The sequence below is a fragment of the Styela clava genome, chromosome 13 (assembly GCF_964204865.1).
Source record: "Styela clava chromosome 13, kaStyClav1.hap1.2, whole genome shotgun sequence".
NCBI classification, from domain to species: Eukaryota; Metazoa; Chordata; class Ascidiacea; order Stolidobranchia; family Styelidae; genus Styela; species Styela clava.
This window is the reverse complement of record NC_135262.1, coordinates 5751750-5776289: the sequence shown is the minus strand read 5'-3', so window position 1 is coordinate 5776289 and position 24540 is coordinate 5751750. Positions and strand designations below refer to the sequence as shown.

General features: G+C 34.5%; 1 protein-coding gene across 2 annotated transcripts; it reads left to right on the top strand.

The window, feature by feature from the left end:
• The first annotated feature begins 1620 nt into the window (after nucleotides 1-1620).
• On the top strand, nucleotides 1621-22858 carry LOC120333481 (zinc finger CCCH domain-containing protein 7B-like). 2 transcript variants are annotated; one of them, XM_039400911.2, is made up of 18 exons: nucleotides 1621-4068; nucleotides 8997-9083; nucleotides 9452-9491; nucleotides 9818-10015; nucleotides 10908-11069; nucleotides 11766-12863; nucleotides 14190-14460; nucleotides 15943-16117; nucleotides 16605-16749; nucleotides 17372-17478; nucleotides 18127-18337; nucleotides 18790-18959; nucleotides 19624-19743; nucleotides 19822-20008; nucleotides 20078-20207; nucleotides 20508-20641; nucleotides 21189-21346; nucleotides 21653-22858. In XM_039400911.2, the coding sequence occupies exons 1-18, from the start codon at nucleotides 3167-3169 to the stop codon at nucleotides 21858-21860; spliced, it is 4503 nt and encodes a 1500-aa protein (XP_039256845.2). In that variant the 5' UTR covers nucleotides 1621-3166; the 3' UTR covers nucleotides 21861-22858. The 2 variants fall into 2 exon arrangements, with proteins under 2 accessions (XP_039256845.2, XP_039256846.2); XM_039400912.2 differs by lacking the exon at nucleotides 1621-4068 and adding an exon at nucleotides 8296-8497.
• Nucleotides 22859-24540: the final 1682 nt, after the last annotated feature.

The following is a 24540-nucleotide window of genomic DNA, read 5'->3' as shown; positions in this document are numbered from 1 at the left end:
AATATTGAATCCTTCGAATCAACGCGTAGACGAAGTGCTGAACGTCGCTCAACAACGCTCGATCTGCCCATGTTCATGAAAGGATTAGATATGAATGACATGCATGGTTCTAGCTGACCCGACCCAGTGTGTGTGATTTCATAATTGGAACAGCATTAAATGGCCCGTGACGTTAGTGAGGTCACATACAGATACCGTTAATCATTACAATTGTCATCTCCTGTTCTCAAGTGTGATTCAAACGAGAATTTTGACTTTTCTACGCACCACAGGTACAATTCCACAAAATAAAAAAAGTTTTGCGATGCCCTGGCAAAATTGAAACGACGTACTTGGGCGTCGCGACGCCCACTTTGAGAACCACGGCTGTACACTAAATTAACTTATACTTATTTAAGTGGATACATATGCCTATATTTGAAACGTCGCTAGGTGCCACCATTCAGTTGAATACCTTGAAACAAAATTTCCATTCATTGCTCTCTACCGCAAAAAGTGTTCGTAATCTTTCAAAATTTTATCCTTAAATGCATATAAAATGATATTACGATAAATATATCCCCGGAATGTTAGGATATCTAATAATTATCATTGTTGATTATTTTAGAAGTCTTCAAATATCGTTATTCATAGCTTATTATCGCTTAACTTATCTGTTGTGGACAAAGGAACTTTAAACGGAATTCTAGAGCGCCCTCTATATATTTTTATGATAAACCGTAAATTTCTGGTTCTTGAGCGCGCCATTACTGCTCTACTTACGCTGGTTTCCTCGTCCGGATATTTTTGGCGGGGCAGTTTGTAGGTGGTTAAAGTCGTTTCTATTTCTTGCGCTGTCGCTTTTTTAGTATGAGGATTTAAAAATGCATTCCGTATATTCACTAGATTTACATGGAATAGTTTTGCTTTATCGCGATATATCGTTTTGGGCGTGTGCCTTGGAAACTATCGGCTTCCTCGGCCAACAGACTGCGGAATACTGGGATAATCCCCGCCGGTTAACCTTCTGACTGCACAGCTGTCAACACAGACATTCATCGGAATATTTGTTTTTACTGAATTTAAGCTTGATACCTGTAATCTGTACTGTAATACAGTATTAAGTTCCTGAAGCCAAAATATGAGGTCAGAAGGTCGTATATTTCTGGAACAGTGGGTGTTCATTTTAAAATGCGCACCACCATACTGCCCTAACTGTAGAACTATCTACCTGTCTACAGTAAATCTGTACTGTTGTAAGATGTCTGGGGCACCTAGAACAGTATGCAAAGCAAATTCATTATGTTTAAAATATAACTTACGGTAACTTATATATTTCATTTGGCACAGTTCTGATACCGGTATTCTAACAATAGCCCCCACATTCAAATACATTAATTACTACAGTGACTGCAAACCCCTCCTTTACAAGACAGTGTTGGCCTCCATATTGGCACAAATCGAAAAACCGGCATTGTGCAATAAACTAAAAGAAAGCGCAATCCATAATTTTGGTCATGTGATGGCTGATGCAAGTTGCGATTGATTTGAATTGAATTGAACTATTTTTTCAGTACTTAAATTAGAAAATTATTCAGAAATTATTTAATAATTATGAAAACTCGAATATTTCCAAAAGTTAATCGATACTATGCAATTGGATAAGGATATTGGATATAACTTTTTGTAATTGGAATGAAGCAAAAAAGAAACTGAAAATGACAAAAAATTTGATAATAAAATAAAGGTACCCTTGCTACAAAGGTTTAATAATAATATGAGTCGTATAAAATTTGTCAATTGTATAAAAAACAAGCAGCAAATATTGAGCAGAAGGTAATTAAATGGAATCAAGCAACCATTGCTGTGTTTCGAGAATGTTTTTCAATTTGTGCGAATGTGTAAAATTTAATTTAAGCTAAATCTTATTATTTTCGCATAATTTCGAAGATTCCTTCGAACTGGTGATAAAATTCAAAAAACATCAAAAAGTCATCTGACAAAATTGTGTTTTTTTGTTAAATCCTCTGGAATACTATAATAATTTTTTTTCCTCTTATAAATCTGATTATTATTTTGCAAGGAATCCAATGTTGACATTTTTAAACTGCTTTTTCTATATGTTTAATGTGTAGTTACGGTTTGCCGATATGGAGGCCCAAACTGTCTCGTAAAAGAGGGGTTGGCATTCACTGTTTTAATTGATGTCTTTCAATATGGGGGCGATACCCCACATTTTTGTGTGTTTTTATAATTCTATCATGTACTGAATTAAAATTTTACCCAATCTATATCCTCACCAGACCAGTTTTTGATAGGAAGCATGAAAGTGTTTATATATTTGAATTTTTATGGTGTAACAAGAGTATTTTGCAAAGTTGTATTGTATGATTTGACCACAGATTCAATTTTTTTTTACACTCATAACATATTATCAATAATGCCAAGCAGGAGCAAAAAAAAAATTACTTAAACTACATTTAAATTTACGAAGTCTTTTGCTTGGTAAGCTCCAGTGGGTATATCCCCGAATATTGTGGGGAAGTTTGGCTGTGTTTTTTATGTTACTTGTAAACAGTATCATGTAGAAGTACCATAGTTCTCGAGCCGAGTCGAGTCATGGGTCATTCAAGTGTCGAATCGAGTCAATTACTGAGTTAAGTTTTTTCATTTATTTAACTCGAGACTTGTCAATAATGTAATCAAGTGCATATACAGATTGTGTATTCACAGTATTTTGATGTAATTTTGAAAAAAAAAATATTATAAATATTAGTTTATTGTGAGTATGGCGAGTGTAAATGTTAACTGTCAAATTAATTACAAGCAATTCATTGCCTATGTTATGTTGTTTCAATTAAAGTAGTTGATATAGTTTGACCGAATTTCTTCCACAAAAAATTGCTGATAATTTATGGAAGGTTACTGTTGAAGAAACTTTGTTTTTCAAATTTATTTTATGACACATGTTTCATGAGTTTTTCATTAACTGTTCGAAATATTCATGAGCTATTTCTCTACCGAAGAAACGTTTAAACAAAATTCCATAATTAATGATTGTTATCAAATATTCATTTCAGGTAGTTTGGTTAAAAGATAATATCATATTGGTCTGGTTTCGTTTTCTCTACAGAATTTTGTCGTCATCGTCGTGTATGTTTAGTGAATATAGTTCGCTTTCCAGGCCATGGTTAAGATTTTTGTTGGCCGATTGGCCGAGAATGTGACAACAGAAGATTTGCAAAAAATTTTTGAAAAATTCGGAGAAGTTTCAGACTGTGATATTCTTAGAGATTACGGTTTTGTTCATATGGCAGATGAGAATCGTGCAAGAGAAGCCATACGTGAACTCGATAAAATGGAATTAAGGGGAAATCGTATCAGCGTCGAACTTTCAACGTCAAGATCTATGAAATCTTGTCAACTTACTGTCGGTAATCTTCCTGATGGTACTTCTTCCGCAGACGTCCATAAACTTTTCAAAAAATATGGCACTGTGACTTTATGTCGAATAGTTGGCAATCAAGCATCAGTCCACATGAGATGGGCGTCCATGGCAGTTCAGGCAATTCGTAATCTCAATGGCGAAACCTACAAAGGAAACGTTTTATCAGTACAATTTTCTAATAATACAAATTCTCTACCAGATGAGTGGCCTTCTTCATCAGCAGTTAGTCCACCTTCATTACCCGTGCCAGTACCTCCGGTGCAATCCGGCAATGCTTCAGGACCCCCAAGGTATCCAAACAGCGCTCCTCTTCCCACCCCGCCTTCTGGAAACTCTAATTTTACGCCGGCATGGACAAATTTTGTAACGAGCCCTCCGCAAACGAATCATGTTTTATCAAATGGAATGACAAATGCTAATTTTTCTATGAATCCTGGTACAAATCAGAACAATAATTTGTCAAATTCACTGCAGTCGAACAGCGTTAATTTACCACCGTTAATGCCTTTGAACCCACCAGGGAATCAAAAAGATGGGAACGGTATTGGAGATGCTAAAATTCCGCATAACAATAACAATATGGATAAAATGAACAATCAAAATCATGAATCTCCAAGTCATACTGGCGTTTTGAGTTCAAGGTAAATATATTTTTTGTTCTCAAATGTATAATATTTTAAAAAGTCAAATTAGCATTATTTTCAGGACTTTGCAAAGTATAACATAACTACAGAAATAATATTGATTGTACAGTTATAAGGGCGTTCCAGAAGTGTGTGTACCAATATGGAGGTAACTAATTTTGTTCGCCTACTTTACATCAAGTTGTATAAAGGGACTGAAACCTATGGCAAGGGGGTATATTCACTTGGCTAACACAGATAGTTCCCGAACTCGTAATAGAAGTAAAATAAGGAAAATCCGAATAAAATTATGACCTAACCCTAACCTGTTACACGCACTCCGGGTGTACCGTTATAATTTGTGCTGTATTGACCAGAGTTCTGTTCAGAATAAAGTTTTCAAACTCTATTTGAATAACTTATACTGAAATATAGTCAAATAGCACTGAATTAGAAAGAGAGACCGTCAGACTAAAAATTCACTGAATTATTTATTTAGTATGTATAATGCCTTCAAAATTATATTCCTTATAACTGATTTAACTTAGAAAAACTTTTAAAGTCTGTATTTTATTTTAATACTTATAATATAAAATTAAATAAAATTTTAGATGTTAAAAATAATTTTTTAACAGTAACACATAGGTTGATTTTTTGTGATAGCTTCACAAGATTATACTACATAGAATGCATGGCTTATGAATTATTAATGTCGTATTATGATATTCAATGAAGGGTGTTGCATTGCTGCTGTATATTCCCATTGAATATACTTTTTAAACTGAGTCGTGGCTTCTTTAATTTAAAGATTCTGTATCTAATACTCATTGGAATAGATATATGATAAAGTAGGATTTCAATATACTAATGTTATTGTGGCATATTAGAGAAAAAGACAGATAAAAGTTGTGAAATTTAAGAGACGTTTTGGTCGGTTATTTTAGTCTGTTTAATAAGATTTTCATCCACACTGATGTCATAAATTTGTTTTCATCATAATAGTTTAGAGTCTCCAGATATCTGTATGCTTTTTTTATTCAGTTTAGTTTTCAAACTATGTTGTTTTATTCATTCAACTATATTTCATTTATACCGTATATAGATTGTAAAAATTGATTTGATTGACAGAAACAAGATTCTAGAAAATTCGAGTTTCTTCAAATGTTGTTTCGCTTTCATAAATATTTGAATGTCTGTTTCCAGAATATTTTTTGGCATGTATCAACTACCCAAGATTTCTTATTACAGTAACTATATTTAATATAAAATCCAGTCCTAGATAAATATTTGTGTACAGAACAGCTTGGATTAAAATTTATTTATTCTCTGAGTTTTTAAAGTGTCTTAAACTGGTAAAGAGAGCTTAAAATGTACATATGAAGTGTATCAATTGTCAACCAGCCTTAGGGGTTATTGTTATATCACATTTAATTACTTCACTTTCGACCACGCATTGGACATTAAGAGCATTTAGCAGGTCGTTTACCTAATCCCTCTCAAGACTGGTGCACCGTTGCATCAGTGAGGTGGTGGTAACTTCAAATAGACTGAGTTTTGTGACTTATGTTTTTCTATATGTTATTTGTAGCCTAAAAATAGTTTAAATTGCTTCCATTGGTCAATGACAGATAAAATGACCAAATGAAATGGAATAATTCAATATTCTGAGTAAATTATTAAAATATTATGAATTTTCAATACAATTAGTCTTGAATAGTGAAAATATTCTATTGAATTTAGGTTGTGTTTGACACTTGTATAAATCAATGTTATTCATACAGCCTGAAAAAAGAATTTTTGTTTAAATTAACAGCAATCAAAAGTTACAAAATGGTAAAGCTTACCTATGGGCTATGTGGTGCGATTTAATGATAAAACAATTTTTCTAATAAAAGAGTCATAATATTACTACCTGCAAGCTGTAACGATTTCTTCAATTAATCTCTTTGCTGTTATTTAGCACAATCAATTTTTATTGCATTTGAATAGCATCGGTCATAAACTGTTTTATAGTTATTGATATTCATCTTTGAGAAGACTGTGTTATGTTTCTGTAAGTAATTATCTGTATCATTCTGACAAAATGAACATCAAGTATCTAATTTATAGTGTAATATCCGCTCTTTTCCTGTACAAAAGAGTAATCACAACTTGTGTTACTGCAATATTACTCTTCGTAAGAAAGGCCGGGTAGCAGTTATTGCAATTTGGTCTTTTTCCTCTTTGACTATGTGAAAATTTAACAGAACCGTTAGGTCAAAACGGCATTCTTAAATCTTTTATTTTATTTGTACATAAAAAAGTATTTATCAGGGACTTTTGCTAATTTGCCATCTGTTTAAATTAAGATTTTAACAAACTTTTTCGCATGGCATTAATATGTATGATCAAACTTATTTAGAGATATTTAACACTTTATAGACATGTTTCTTATATATATTTCACATGCTTGGTAGGCACATATTATCAGCAATGATTATTCATAGCTCTCGCTTGATCAAGTTGCTATCGATACTTGGGTATATAGATACTTAGACGTTGGATATACTTTCTTATTCTTTGTTTAACACATTGCAGTGATGTCATAGTTGTTGCCGATGTGACTCATATGATGCCAGGTCTGTTTGGCTTGTTGGGGAATTTGGTTGGTTTAGTAAATTCAAAAGCAGATTGATACAAGAAATCTTGAGAGTTGAATTCGATGCAAAAAAGAAATATTGGTCTGTTCACTATCGGTGTCCTTATATCAGTCATATTATTAACTTTCAATTTCAACCAATTCCATGAAAGGGGTTGAGGTTACAGATGTTATTGGTCAGATCCAGATGTTTTATTTAAATTCAGATTTGATACATTGATCATTTTTATGGGAATTTTTAAATGAAATTATTTTTTTCTAGAATAAAATTGTGTCTATCATACCTATGCCGCAAAAAAAAAAAATACAAAATAAATGGAAATTCACCAAATTAAAATTATGTGACCAAAAGGGGAGTGGTAAAATCTAAATTATTGCTCTCTAAAATGTTCAATATTTATTCATTAATAAGCAGTTTTTTAAGCAATAGAATGAAAGATTTGGGAAGGTATTATATTGATATTAATATATGCATGGGCGGATTTTCAAATTTGGAATATGGTAATGAATATAGGCTGTGGTCAATAACCAACAACAATTCCCTTTTGCTATTTTGTATTAATGATACGCTGAAATCTAATTGGTGTATCATATTGCTTTGAATCTAAATGCTATTTTATAGTGAAGCTATTCCAATAAATTTTATCCGAATTCTCGTATTAGCGAGACCACTTTTTGGGTTCATAGACACGAATGATTTCATATTTCATGGCCAAGATTATTTTTGTTCGATTGATTTCGTCTCAAATTGTCTCAAAATAGAATTATTCCGAAATAAAAATAATTGTATTTGATGCTCAGAATAATGTATCAGAAATTATGTTTTGTCTGTTTGTAATTAACTATTTGAAACAGCAGATCATTGCCAGTATTATATTATTATGTTGCCTATTAGTTGGTGGTTATTGGACATGGAGCAGTGTACGAATGGATTGTTTTCTAATTGTTGTTGGGGAAAAATCAGCTAATCAACCAATCAATTTCAAATTTTCGTTCTGAAAGATGATTGAAGCCGCTAGAGAGCCATTACTTTCATTTTTTTTTTCAAATATCCACTATACACTATATTTTGCTGTTTTATTTTAATCTATGGGAACACTTTTTTATATGGCATATGTGAACACTTTGATTCTACCTCCATTTCTATATATTTGATCATTACTTACTTACTTGTTTTTTAACATGTAGATCATAGTATATTTGTATATCTTTTTTTATTATTCAGTATTTCAGCGGCCGGCCAGCAAGCGAGAGATCAGTTTTCATCACATTGTTATAACCCACAGATACAGTCCCTTGTCAATACCAAACGTTGTCTCAGTAGGCAGTCGAGTGTGGTGGCAAAGATATTGCGTTACATTGGTTGACGTTATTGTGTTGCTGAATCTTAATACCTATAGTACGGAGATGGAAGGTTTACATTAAATAGAATAGTGATTATATTTTGCTGTGTTTGTTTATGCCAGGTACATCATTATTCATATGTCAGATTGATTAGTTACCTGTAATTGCCATATGTAGTGGAATCAATTTTTTAAAATGAGGGTGTTAGAGACAGAACAATCAATTAGGATTTACAATTTTAAGATTTTTTGTATATTGTTGAAAATGAAGTTAAAACATACCTAATATTTATACGGATCATACATAAACTTGGTATAATCAGCTATCAATTTTGTGGCAAAATATTAGGCAAATAAATATTCTTGAGGTATTAGATTAATCGTCTCTCTCTATCAATATTTATGTCATCTTCTACTGAGCTATGTGTGAAACACTATTTGTAAATGGATTGTTTATGTGCAACTGGTAAGAACCACTAAATATTGATGGTTTTTATTCTAAGTAGTGTGAAAATCTGGATTTTTTCCATGTGGTTTGCATGGATGAGTAATATCTTTAGATCACCTGTCGTCTTCAATTAACAAGGTGTCATTCATTAATTGAGACTAATGAATTTTTTAAATTGTTAAGTGGCTCTATGGTCATCCTCTGTTACTCTCTCTTACATGTGAACATATGTCGGTAAAGTCAGGGATAGATTCAAAATTGAATATATTCGCTATCTTTGATTTTAAGGATAGTTTCATTTGAAAATTAGCGCTCCAGAAGTATGTGTACCAATATGGAGTTAACTAATTTTGTTCGCCTACTTCACATCAAGTTGTGTAGTGGGACTGAAACCTATGGGCAGGGGGTATATTCACTTGGCTAACACAGACAGTCCCCGAACTCGCAACTTCATTTCAAAAATGTTGTTTTTGTATTTGGTTTCACTTCTGCCATTTCACATTTATTTTTATTTCAGTTACGAAGATGCAAATAAAAAAGTTGAAGTTTCTAAATCAAGAGCTGAAAGGAGGCAATTTATCCAACAGGGATTACAATTTTTACAGTAAGTATAACTCAGTAAGATGGCGCACAACCTGAACATAGTATGTGTACCAGGTTAGGGTTATCAGGTTGTGAGCCATGTTCTACAAAACGTATTGGACATGAAGTAAATATATCGATTGTTTTGCTAAATTCTGGTTTCTATTTTCAGTACTTCAAAATGGGAAAAGTCATTTATTTTTATTTTTCAAATTCTATGTGACCCGATATTCCACTGGAATTATTTTAAATAAATGGGAACACTTTTTTTCCATATTGCTTGTTTGCCTATCTTTCTCAGGCTGTAGTGTAACGGTGACACCCGTATCCATACATTTGAGCATTGCTCTTCTTCAGTTGTTTTCAAAAAAAAATTCTTTTTATGTTCAGATCACCAAGGCCTTGGTCAGGTACACCAGAAGAATATGCGGTAAGTTTAATATGCTTTACAATGTATTTCTAATTTTTCAATTGGTTCTCCAGTAGTGTGTGTGTACCAATATGGAGGTAACCAATTTTGTTTACCTATTTCACATCAAGTTGTGTAAAGGGACTGAAACCTATTGTATATTCACTTGGCTAACACAGACAGTCCCCGAACTCGTAATAAAACTAAAATAAGGAAAATCAGAATGAAATTATGGCCTAACCCTAACCTGGTACACACACTACGGGAATACCCTTTAGTCTATTTTCTTGTATGAATTGATACACTTTTGATAAATAGGCTACATATCTTTTCAATTTAATTTACAGAATTTTTTAAACCAAATCAAACAAATGTTATTACAAGAAGGAATCGAATTAAAAAGAGAATCAGCATTTAGCGACGCAGTACAAAAATTAAGTGAAGCTTTGAACATGTGCAAGTATATGGAAAGCGAGGGTATTAATGGACATAATTCGAGTCTTGTCATTTTACTCGTTGAGAGATCATCAGCATTATTGGAATTGGTGAGAATTTGATTATAATATCGTAATATACTGAGTTTGGAACGAAGTTTATTTATTTGATTTTTGGTGTAGGTTGAAATGTTCACATCTTGACCTGGCAGTGTGAATAATAAGATGACATGATTTGCCATATAATTGAGCCGTATTATTGCCGTTCTTCTCACCCAGGATAAATAATAAAATCCTACTTTTTACCTATCCCGTGCACTAGGATGATATTGACAGAGATTTACACTTTTGCATATATTAATTTATTTGGATTAAATTTGTTATCTATCGGCTTGAGATTGAGAAAATTTATCGACTTCGAAACTATTTTAGAAATTGGTTTAATCGCTTCTGGCTATGTGTTTTTATACAAGAATAGTATGTGTACCAGATTAGGGTTAGGCCATAATTTTATTCTGATTTCCCTTATTTTAGCTCTATTACGAGTTCGGGGACTAGCCAAGCGACTCCAGCAGTAATTGTACCTAAAATTATGGCATAACTTGGTACACATACTACGTTTCGATGTCCGCCATCTTAGTACGCATACTTCCGGAGCGCCCCATTTCATTCCCAAAGTTGTTAATTGCTCCACATGTTTTAAAAAGGAGTAAGAGCCCATTTGTCTGATACTTTTCTTAATGGAAAATTGACAAATTTAACTACCTATGTTATTCACTACAACAAACATGTCGCCACAACTGTAGAAATACTGAATCTAGTTTGCCATATAGAAGATGATAGGAATTTTATTTATCCTGGAGGAGAAGACGGTCATTATTATTTGGGCTGCTTTCTCGTAAGGGAAACCGCGGCTTGGCCTATGCGCCACTATGCATCAATGTCATCCCACCGAGATGGTTAATTTATCTTTAACCAAATAATATGGGATAATTCTCTTTAGGGTCAAACACCATCTGCTATGGAAGATGCTAACAGAGCTCTTCAGATAAGTAATGGTGGAAGTCAGGAAGCAATGAGATGCAAAGCAAAAGCAATGATTAAATTTGGAAATGCCAAAGAATCTTATGATATGATGATGCAGTATGCGAGGAATAACAATTTGGTAAGTTTGATGGTATTTTTCAAATTTGTCTTGTTTTAGGAAACTGGTTTGGTATTTTAAAAAAGTGTTTTGTTTTATTTTATGATCATTTTAACTGATTTTTTTTTTCAACAAAATTAATTTGCCATTAAAGCAATAAATGTATATAGCGGTACTCAAGTCTATACCTATACAATACTTAAAAAAAATTTGATGATACTGATATTGAACTTCTGGAAATTTTCAAATTTTAAAAAGTAGCATATATTATTTATTTATTAAATTTCTAGTTTCCACATCAATACTCATTGAATATGCATATGAGTTTTTGTTTAACATGTTCCAATATCACATGTACTCGATATCCCATATTCGAAAATATCATTTTGGAATATATTTAGAATGGTAGATAGATTCTTTGTTTTATCATGATATGTACATCATATGTACCACGTCCACACCATTGGTAAATCTATAAATTATGTTGAGTCATTTAGTCATGAACATTATTATAGTTGGGCCAGAGTCCACTTTGGTTGACAAACTGCGGCCCTCGAACGGACCTTGTTTAACGCATAAACAAAAATTTATTCCAAATTCATTATTGTCTGCACATGGATTTAGGTTGTATCAATGGCTGCTGTATAGCGTTTGTTTTGTAGTAAGTAGTTTGTTGAATTGCGTGAAAGTGCAAAAACTTTGTTTTATGTTTAACAGGATAAAGAGTCGACAGAGTTGATGAATAATCTCAGTCAGATGTTAGGCTTGAGAACAAGAAAACCATATCAGCCTTTCGCTCCCTTTAATAATATGCCTCACAATAATGACATTTTATCTGGAGGCAAATTGGAACCACCTGGGTTTTCCAAACAAGACCCAAATCAGACTATGCCACAACCGTCGCTTAATAAACCACCGATGGATAATTTTGGAAATACAACAATTACGAACGATATTCAGGGATTTCGATCTTTTCCCAATACAACTGATGCGTTTTCTAATAGCTTTGCTGACCAATCGTTCAAGTCTTCGCAGAATGACCCACCGGGGCCGATGCAAAATATGCCCGGTTTTATGAATAGGCCCCCAATCCCACCCGGACAGATGGCAAACATGTCTGCTTTTAACAAGACCCCGGGTACTGCTCTTCACGGCTTTCCCCCTGGTATGGGGGCACCCTTTCAACCTTCTACTACAAACCCGCCTATGAATGGGGGTTTGCCCCAAAAACCCATTGGACCCAGTAGACCTGTGGGATCAAGAATACTCAGCAACCCCTATGGAGGATTTCAATCAGTGCCTCAAGCAAATGACCCACCTTCAATAGCAGATTCTCTGCGAAAAAATCTCGAGATTATGACTGGCGGGGACAATCAAACTGGATCAATGTTCGGACAGGGTGGCGGAATGAGAAACAACATGGACAGCTCACTCGATTTGGTATCAGGCATACAAAAATTGGCCGTAAGTCAACAATTGAACGAAAACGGATTGAATAATGACGTCGGCAAAACAGCAATCGGTTCTGATAACCAAGCTTCCAAATTATGGGATTATATGGGCAATAAAATGGGCAGCAGTAATAACGCTCTTGGTAACGGGATTGGCTATAACAGTGGCCTTCCTGCTCCAATCGGATATCGGAAACCGTTTGGTGTCGGCGGTGATACTTCAGGTCTCATATCACCACCATCCAATGTACCAGGGTCTTCCCCATTTCTCAATCATGCCGGGGATTCACCTTTCAACATGAATCGCGATAATTCAATGAAGGGATCGTTAATTGGTGATATAAAGGCTCCTGGAAGAAACCAGGTATTTCGTTATGCTATTTTTATTAGATAGATCAGGGAGCAATGCTCGAATACAGGGTGGCCCGAAGAAAACGGAACCCATAGAATATGTTCCAAATGACCTGGATTTCGTTTTTGGGGGCCACTCAATATATGGAAGTTATATGACCAGTATGTAACAATATAAATGAAATTGCACCAAATGAAAAAATAAATGTAACTAATGTCATGTGATGGTGGGTCCATGAATTATAAACATGAAAGTGAATAGGATATATGTACAAAATTTGAAGGAAAAAAAATTTATAATAGGTCTAGCCTTCCAACAACTTCATATTCACCTTCATTAAGTATTGGGAATTTAAAATTGGTCTAGTCGTCGTGTTCCATAGCTTTTTATTTTATTTCTAGTAGTGCTATAGGGTGAATTATGATGCTATAAAAAAGCATTTTAAGAGCTTATAAAGTTTTGTTTAAAGATTTCACGATGGGAAAATATTCTTACTATATATCCTCGCAAGGCTCGCATATAGGTCGAGTTTAAAACATAAAAAAATGTTGCCAAACTAATAGATCGCCTTATACGTGTATAACTCTGATCACGCTAAAAATTCTGCTTATATGCGCATAACTCTGATCACACTCAAAACGAAATGACATGCTAACTTCAACAGCTACAACTTGAACCATGCCAAGTTATCACGATAAGAGCGTACAATTTGTAAGGTCAGCGAATTTTTATAAATTCACTGTTTTAGGGCCAATTTTAGGAGGTCTGCTTATATGCAAAATCAACTTATATGCGAGGATGTACAGTAATTCCTTTTTTTTAAGTTATTAATTATTCACTACTCAATTTATTACTATAATCATAAATTTGGTACTAATTCTGTAATGGAGTGAATTCCATTTATTTGGAAATTATTCCTATGCATCCTAATACAAATCCTCCTACTCATTAGCTTCGAATCAATTTCTTGCTTAAATTATATAACATTTACAGTTATAAAATTTGTGTCAATATATAATGAATGACGACAGCTCAGTAAAAGTCAATCGCAAAAAATCAATTTGTATTTTTGTCTCGTTATTTGGTGTAATTTGGAGTGCAGACAGATTGGACGCCTGATCAAATGCTCAATTACCTGTTTCTCATATGGAAATTACCCGTTTTCATTTCCGAATTGCATTGCGTAAATCTGATTGGAATCGGTCCAATAAAGTGGCATCTCTAATGTTAAGTTATGTCTATCTGATGTATTAATAAAACTTACAATTTTCTGAGTTTTATTAATGATAATTTCATTCCTGCTTTTTTAATAAAAAAAATTTTGCACTTTATTCGCAGGATCCACCGTTTGGAATGAACATTCAGAATTCCAGCACAGTGATGAGTTCATCCAATCAATTTGGAGCGATCAGGTTGTCGAGTGATCCAACTGGATACTCACACACTGGTCCAAGTTACTCTCATTTCCCGCAATCGTCGGGGCATCCTACCGGTTTGAGCCAACTTTTTGGACCTGGGGCAATCGGCATTGGAATACAAAATGCACCACCTCCTCCACAAATGGCTCAAAAGATTCAACTTGCTGCTCAACCAACTGCGGCTAGCATAGGTAAGACAAGACAGCCTTGCTTTTATTTGTATTAAATTATTGTGCTTAATTCTGATGAAAAGTTTTTGCTCTGAATAGGGTTAAACCTCTTAGACTTATGGAAAGGATGACATTAGCATGTTCGAATTTATCTAATATTATCATCTGAGCTTCAATTTCTTACATTATGATCGAAGTGAAGTTAGTTTGAGTTGATCGCTTAATTCAGCGTTTCAAAACAAATTTTTGGAGAAGAAATGCAGAAATATTAATTTGTATTCGATATAGTTTTGCTAATATTTTTCAGTTATTTATTATTGCTGTATACATATGGGCACCTTGTAATAAACTGTTCGAGCTGTGCTAAGCAGGAGTTGCACATAACACTAATGATCCACATAACGCTAATGATCCATCATTAAAAAACAAATAAACACTGATTTGTGACGGAGGAATAAAGAGCGCCAAAATGGGCTTCCATCAAGAAGAAATGGACTCGAAATTTACAAATGACACTTGTATCTCTGGTGTCAACATAGTTCGTCATTGTTATAATGACTAAGCTGCTCTGGGCAGTGGGCACATTTAATTTTAGTGTTGCGTTTCTTGATTGTTCCCTTCGACTTTATATGATTTGTTAGAAATAAAGTCTGAAACAGTAAATCGGATTCATTACTAAATAATTTAAAATTTTGGTGAAACTATTTTTACGGCATGTCGGTATGGTTTTTACGTTTCACATATGCTTCATAGTACTTAATGTTTATTTGTTAAACAAACAACTTGTTAATATTTGATATTTCTCGTCGCCATCTTGGCAAATTAAAGTAGGTATCATATGAATTGTTGGTTTAGTAGCACTTTATCATCAGCATTAATATACCTATGTTTATAAAGAAATTGTTACTGCAACTGACACCTTCAAACAAAATACCTTGATGTACAAAGATATTATACTCCTAATTAATGAAGCTAATATAATATAAATATATTTTTTTAGCAAGGTTAAACTATTCTTATTATCCCAGTTAATATTACTATTCGAGCATATTTATTTGCAAAAGCCAGACAAAATCTGAAGCAGTAAGCAAATAAGGAAATACTGACAATTCTCCACCTAACACCTGTTATAAATTTATACTTGTTTTCCAATTTCATTTGTGCAATATGATTTAAAGCTCAATAATTATTTAAATGCCGTTTTTGGGGCGCACTCTCAGAACAAGGCACATGGCACTTGTAGAAAGGGGTTTCTATTTATGGAATGAAAAGAATCTTTTTGGTTTGGCCTTGCTTACATGATTTATTATACTCTGGGCTAAGCGGGGCAGGGTATTTGAATGCAAGATCTTAATCCTGCATTGCCAATGTTCTAAGCTCAGTCCATCATTTATGCCTTTGTACCCATTATCTTACAGTGGATGACAATTTTCTATTGATATTAGCAATCTAATGTTGATTCATTTTTAACTTAATTTTAGAATTTCTATAATTTTTTTTCAGTTCTCAGCCAAAAAGCATACAGTGAACAGTCAGAAGATTCTTTAGATATGATGAATCCAGACGAAGATGAATCTTTGGATAGTTATTTGAGAAATCCGTTGCATAATACACATGAATTTTGTCTCGGATGTTCAGATTGCGTCATTAAAACTGGATCTAGAGTTGTCGATTACAGGTAGGATAGGAGAGACTCAATCCAGTGATAATTCAAGAAATATTTTAATGAAATTTGCTCAAATCAAGGTTATTCACTCAAAATAAAGGCGATTTATCTATGATCCAAGTTATGGGTGCCCACTAATGTATCAAGAGCTACTGAGACATTATAAATAACAATTGGCGCAAGACATTTGGCTGAGCATGTCATTATGATCGAGAAATCGTTTTATAGAGTGGAATTTTTTCTGGAATTTAAGAAACTCGTGATTTTTAATGCCTTTAGAATTCTGTTGGCAAATTGAAGTACTGATTATTCTTGACAAAATAGTATCTCATTTAAATAAAGTTGGAAACCAATGTTAGGGGGACATTATTCTTGGTTTATAACCATCAAGATTTAGAATCCCCCATTTTTGAAGACATAGACTGCAAAATTGGTTGATTGAGTTGATTGAAAACAGATAGTTTGTCTCATATTTTCGTAAAATTTCGTCCTCTTTCAGGTATGATGAAAATTTGAACCATATGTGTTATAAGAACATATTATTGTGCAGAAGAAGAGACAGTGTGGATTGGCATAAAATAAGGCCAAGACCTCAACCGCAATCAAAAGCTCAGCTGTATGATGGACCGTATTATATATGCAAGGTGTGTTTCATAAACTTATTGAATTTTTTCGGCGCTCCAGAAGCGTGTGTACCAATATGGAGGTAACTAATTTTGTTCGCCTTCTTTACATCAAGTTGTGTAAATTGACTGAAACCTATTGCAGGAGGTATATTCACTTGGTTAACACAGACAGTCCCCTAACTCGTTATAGAACTAAAATAAGGAGAATCGGAATGAAATTATGGCCTAACCCTTACCTGGTACACACACTACGGGAGTACCCTTTTTTCCTTATTGACTTAGTTTAAAAATATAATGTAAGGTAACACAAGACACAATGCTATTGTGTTTTGAATTCAGGTCCTTTTTATTTTTTATTTCCTTATTCTGATCCGTGTGTGGCAATTACCACAAGGAGATACTGAGCGAGATAGTATTATAAACATAAATAAATAAGAATAGCATAATCTCTTTCCACAAAACTGTAAAACCAAAGAAAGCTTTTAGTTAATTACACTTGCTAGTGCATGGAAACATCATTTTATTCTTATTGACCAAAGTAAATAGCAATGGTTAGGACAATTTATTTCATCTCAATAGGAATGCTGTATATTTTTTATGGATTAACAAACTAACAAAATCATTGATTTTTGTTTCTCAGGATCTTCTTGCAGGATCTGACTGTACGTATCCCGTTGTTTGTACGTTTGCATATAATCAAGAAGAAATTGATGTTTGGACTTTAGAAAGAAAACAAATGTTAAATAGGTCATAATCTTTATGTATTGTACTATCAGGCCTGGCCAAACATTTTTATTCATCACTCAGTCATTGGTCATACATGGTCAAAATATTTTAGGAAATGTTGGTCTAACTGATATTTTTTAGAAAATTTCCATAAAGCAAGGTCTAACTGACTCACTCAGAAGTAAAGCGGAATTATGTCTGAGTAAATTTATAAGCGCCCACAGAAATTCAAGAAACTATAAAACTGTTTAGATTTATGTCGCTGTATTACACGCCAGCAAATTTCGAGTGGCATGACACTTAGAGCAGAGTAACTCTTTTCTTCTGTCAAGGAAGCAGGGAGGGGGATTGATGCGGAGTCTGGGAAAATAAACAATCAACTCCAGACTTCGAGTTGAAAAAAAAATTTAACTCTAAAGCTGACAACGAACTCCCAAGAAAATCTAAATTTTAATAACAAAAACTTAGGCATATGCAAGCCTTCTATAATAAACTTTTAGAGACAAACAATCAGTCAACTCAGGTTTTTGAGTTTCTCTAGAAAACTTTTTTCACCACGACCATTGGATTTCACAGAAATCCAATTTCTGGTCCTAATCTAATTTCAATTTGAGTCGCAATATAAGCAAAATGCCATCTGAAGACCTTACATCCAGTTTTTCAATTTAGGCGTTGGCTTTTTGATTCTCTTGATGAAGATTACATGCGGGAATTATCTGTCGTTGGACGAGTACTTTGCAAACATCGTGGTCTCTTCAATTTTCTTTGTCAAGCTTGCTTCACTAACAAGCCTCGCATAATCAGCACTTTTAATCTAAGCACTGGAACCTGTATAAACGCAGACGCGGAACATCAGGAATCTCCTGATAACAGACAACTTGTAAGTACAACTGCCCTTCATATATGTTAAATTAGCAATGCCCAGTTAATTATTTTTAGAATCATACAAAAATTGTTTGTTGTTGATGGAAAGTTATTTAACTTATTTCAAAAATTTCTGTGGTTCCTTTGGGATTTGTTTTTTGTGTATGTGTGTGTGATGCGATGATGTCATCCAAATTAAGCGGACCTTGTGGCAATTCGTGTTAGTGGTTAGGCGAAGTCGTGAAGACTACAGTACCGGTAGTCTACTGTAAAAGATTAGATACCTTTACTGCATCGTTTTGGCCTTTCATGTCCATATATTTAAGCAGTGTTCTCTTGTTATCGTAAATCATGCTGCATCACACTTCCATTCTGAATAACACAAAGCTCACAGTACCACCATATTATTTTATTTATTATATGCCTTTTTTCTTACACAAGTTGTATTTGAAAAAACTTTGTTTTTAGACTCATATTTTGCGGGATACAACTGTGCGTTATACTTCAATACGAGTTCCCGCTCAACAAGCAATTCTTTGTCGTCATGAAGTTCGTTTTCAATGCACCAGAGAAGAAGATTGTCATTTTGCTCACAGTCTTGTTGAACGTGATGTTTGGGCTTTGATGATTAAGAAAGGGTTTGTTTGTACTAGTTACGATCTACGTTACCATCTCCTTGTTTTAATTTGTCAAATATTGATATTTAATTTAAAGACTAGATTAGGGGTCGGATAACGGGTTAATGTATTACAGTATATTGAATAACAGTCTACCAGCTTTAGAGCTTTATATGTTACATCGAGAAATACCGTCACGCTAAATTCCAAAATCAAATTTTATCTTGCCCCCGCTGGACCTGCAGATCTCTATTGTGATTACAAACAAAATATTATGTTTTTTGGTACATATAACGCATTGTAACGTTTGTAATGGCATTCGGAAGTATATATGGTTTCATTGAAACTGACATTTGTTTTTGTACACCAAATAAGATCGAAATCGAGGTGGTTTATTTTCCGTTCATGACTGAAATAAGCCCAAAATCTTATGTCGTACCTGCTCAAACACAAATACGGTCTCTTATTTTTTGAACATTATGGTATTTTGGCGAAGCTTATATTGTAAATTACAGTTCACTGGCTAGAACTGGCGCAGTACTATATTCAATTGCAGGTTGTTGACCCCTAGACTAGGAAAATATAATACAACTTTTAAACCGGTAGCGTATTTGTCTTCACAATTTAATTGTCTCTTTTTTTTATGTCGCTATTATTAATTTATTATTATTATTATTCATTTAAGACTCACGCCAGATCAGATTGTGGAACAGTCTCGTGAATATATTACAAAGCTAAGCAATAACACTAACACCCTTGAACAAGGGATAACACAAACTACGGATCTAGGAGTACCTATGTTCAGGTATGCTTAAACAGTCGTTCGTCATCTTCATAAAATGGTGAATTATAATTAAAATATATTTTTAAACTACCATTTAAGGTGGAAGGTGAAATTCATATGTTCGCTTTGTTACAAAAACGGACAAATCAGCGAAGCAACAAAAGATCGTAAATACTGTACAGCACGTGCTCAACACTCGTGGGCGACAAACAAAAAAACGGTTCTAGTTCAAACTATTCGTAAGGATTGGACACAAATACGAGATTTGCCATATTTGAAAAATAAGGTAATATTGTGCAAAAGTAACCTTTTTTTTTGTTGATAATTTTTTTTACCAATGTTATTTTTGTTACAGGGTTTGCCAGCGAGATTTGAACTTTGTGAAAATATCAGACGACAGAAAAAATGTCCGTTCTCAAATAAATGTAATTTTGCGCATTCTCAGGAAGAATTAGATATTTGGATTTACCTAAGAGATAATCAATGTAAGTGAACATTACTTTTCTCTGTGTGAAACCCTAAAATAGTTATTTGAAGGTCGTAAGTAAAAAGTTGTTTCATGCTTCAGTCGCTGTATGCCTATTTTTATAATGTACAATAGATAGATAGTTGTGGAAATAAACTTCAGAGTACACGCCAATTAAAAGTAAGTGAACACTCATTTTTTCTGTGTATTTTTTTTTTGCCAAATTGGCCAGTTGTGTGTGATTGACCCTTTATTCAGTGGTATGGTTGTTAGTTTATTGTGGTATTTTTATTTTTTTTTCATCATTTTCTAATATTAGTGAAAGATCTTGAAGAACTTCATGATTCACTTAATCGGGATAAACAGCCGAAAGCGACGAGACCTGCTGTACTTCCATTGCAGAATACAATTGACCCCAACGCAATAAGGTTACCCACTGATTTTTTGCCTCAGGTATATATTTGATTTTTGATATCAAAATTTTACTTCAATTTCATAAAGCCTTTACTTTCTTTTTAATCCCAACTTTGTGACTTCCGTAGTGTGTGTACCAGGTTAGGATTAAGCAATAATTTTATTCCGATTTTCCTTATTTTATTTCTATTACGAGTTCAGGGACTGTCTGTGTCAGCCAGGTATATATACCCCTTGCCCATAAGTTTCAATCCATTTGCACAACTTGATGTAAAGTAGGCGAACAAAGTTAGTTACCTCCGTAGTGGTACACATACTTCTGAAGCGCCAAACTTTGTTGGTTTTAAATGTTTTCTATATGATTTGTATATCAGCTTTTCTCTGAACTAGGAATGGAAAAGGTGGCCAATGCTGAGTGAGATGTCACACTTTTCAGTTCGACATTGTCTTCACGATTTATTATACCCTGGGTGATGTGGTGTTCATGGGATTTGAACTCAAGATTTATATCTGCGATGACATCATAGTAAATCTAGCATTTTACCCACTAGGCCACTTTCATCATCTTTCTAACTTTTATTTTCAGAGCGCATATCATTGTTGGCTATGTAACAAGGAATGTAACGGCCAACGTCAATGGGATCAACATTGTCTATCTGTGAAACATCGTCTCGGTGCTTTATCCGATAGCGATGGAAATTGGAAATATAGAAATCCTGGAGGAAATTATGAAATTTGTGAAAGGTGCTGTATTTTTTGTTGCTAAGACTTGTTTAATTTGCAACTAATCATTTTATTTTGGTTCTCTGACCTAAATCAAAACAACACAAGAAGATAGAGAAGGAGGTGTCTATATCCCAAGAGCAAATATATAAACACAGTGGGGCAATGATAACCTATCGTTATTCAGCCATTGAAAACCAATGTCTGTCTTAATATTATTTCACAATGTTAGCTTTATTTTCAAGCACGCAATGTCTTCTAGTCAAGCACAAATAATAATTTCAATAAGATATACCGGTATTTAATTCAATCTGTTTTTGTTTTTAGGCACTTGAAAAATATATGCGAGTATGATTGTGTCGCTCCAGTTGATAATAAATGTCGTAATGCTCACAGCATTGAAGAATTGGAAGAGTGGAAACAACGTCGCGAATACGTTCTCAACAGGATCAAGAAAGCGCAGAATGATCAGTTGATTAGTGCGGCAGATAACATGGACAAATTGATAAAGGAGTCCCAACAGCATCAGCAATAGTACATACCGTCACTTACCCGATCGAACTGAATATGTCCTCAAAGCGCGATTCGCACGCAGATCGCGCTTTTTGGGCTTGTCATTTTTTACAAAAATTTCTGACTGCGATCTTTTTTTAATGCTTATTTTGATTTTTCGCTGTTTCGATATATGATTGACATTGTTTGAAGTGTTCGTGAATTACGATGTAGGTGGCTTATTGTTAAGCATTTGCTGGTGCTCGTTTTCGTAGTTATCAGAGTCGGAACTGAACAAAGTACGAGGTGATGTTGTATTGAACTTGTTAAATGCAGAAAGCTTTTGCGTGGATCTTTGCATCCTTAATTTTTTGTGTCTCTACTTTATTTTTTTATCACTCGATAATGATATTTTTGTGAACTTTCTCATAAGAGACAATATTTGTGGTTGCCGTTTGCTCGTCATTACTTACTATACATTTTTTTGAATGTGGACAGAAAATGGTTTTCAAATGTGCGTTTCTCGAAGTTTCTTTTTCAAAATTTTTGTGATAGTCGCTCGCCTCTTGTTGAAAAATTATTGGTCAGTTGTTTCGTATCAGCACTATTTTACAAAAAGAAAAAACTAATGCACTGAAACTTATTTGATGGTTGTAGTCGTCTATATGTCAATTTTCCTATTGATTTTTTTCTCTCGTTGATTGATTATCGCCCGACGCAGTTTTGCATCCGCCTTTTGTGTGATGTTTTCTACTTCCATTTTTGTGAGACGAAGCATAATTTCTAACTAATTGTCATGTAATTTCGTTAATCTCGATGCCAAGTTTTGTATCAGTAACACCAGTTTATTTTTACGTTGCCATAGGTCATTTGTTATCCCTATGATAACCCCTCCCTTCTAAAGTGCCGTATTCACGTTGCGACCCCAGGAAAGGAAATTCATTCCTGTTTTCTCAAGGGCGTTTTTCATGTTGTCTTTGGCTATCGATGATCATTAGGATCCTTGTAATCTTTATTAATAAATACACAGTGTAAAAATGATTCTGTTATTACTTATCGATTTTAATCGGTAATTAACTAGGCGCGGCGGTGTGGCTCAACGGGCTAAGCGTTAGGAATACGCTCGCCACCGCACCTCTAATTACTCTGCGTGGGTTCGCAGGTTCAAATCCCATGCAGGGATGGTTATGTGCGAGAGGATTGCTGGACTCCTCGCCGTCGTTGGGTGGTTCACGTAACCGCTGGTCGGTTACGGCTTCCTCCACCACCAAGTCCATGCTTCCGAAAACAAACAATACAGTAAAAACTAATCCCATACCCGACTTGGAATGGTAACCGGACGAGAGGCCGTGGTTCGCCATATGGATAAGCCGTCTTATCGGCTTTCCTCTCCCCGGGATAAATATGTAAATCCTATCCTATGTTGATAGGTATTTGTCTGTCTGTTGGGTGCACGCGATATCTCACGAAAACGCGATTGAATCTGCTCCAGATTTTGCATGTGCATTCATCTTATCTCGAACCTGAAGCCTATTGATTTTGGGCGAATTATGTCGTATAATTAGCGAGTTAAAAATTAATTAGTGATGGGACACAAGGTGTCACTATGGAGAAGCGCTGTTTTGAGGGATCCCCTAACTTTCGATCGATAAGTCTTCGGTCTCTGACCGATATTCTCGTTTCATGTTTCAATGCAGCGTTTCTCAACCGTGTTCTTCCTAGTTTCATTGCTGGATATGGTGGTTAGTTCATGAGCTGTTTTCAACTTGGGCATAAAATGTTTCAATATAATGGGATTTCGAATTTAACAATCGAAATAATACTTTAGCTACCACTGGAATGATGAAACCGGGTGGCCACAAGTGCCGAAAACCCCCGAAAGGGGGCCACGAGCCATAAAAGGTTGGGAACCACTGTTTTAATTGTTTATCACTGATGAGTATATCCCTCGGAAAAAAATGGTGGTTAGGTTAGGGGTTTGTAGTTGCAGTATACGTTTTGCTATCAGAAAGGGTCAAAAACTCTGTTTTTCAGATTGCATTAAGATTAAGTTCAGTCGAACTTCAATGGATCCTACACACGGCATAGGTATTATTTTGGTAACATCGGCTAATGTCAACCGTGTCTTAGCTATTAAAATTCACAAATGTAATTTTCATAAAAAAAAATTTACACAACCCTTAAAATTGCAGTTATAAGCAAGCATATTCGGTAATAACGTGAATTCAAAAACATCCGAGTTTAAAATTGCAGTGAAACGCCAAGGTGCCAGAAAACGTTTTCCGAGCGTCGGTGCCGTTGCAGCTCAATGGACTGCATACTCGGTATCTTTGGAGGCTACCGCTCACTTTCAGTGGCGTAGCAAGACTCTCGTGGCCCTCGTTGTGGAAATGACCCTAGAACTCGCGGGCATAAGCTAAAACATAGCTTTTTTTATTTCGTCAATGAGCATAACATGTCGCTATCAAAAGGCAATGGTAACCTAAAATCTTGGTTACTTCAATTTTTTTCATACGTTTTTCCTCTTCTGCCATTTTTCTGCGTTATTGTACGCCACTGAGAGGTTTTGATTTCGACATCATTCTGACAACCTTCGTAATTTTGCCGGTGCAATCAAACCACAGGACGCCGAAAATCGACGACTCCCTGGCATTGTTACGTAACAAAACGATTTGAGCAGAACTAACATCAACGTTATAAGGTGTGCATTACTGGTTTTGCAA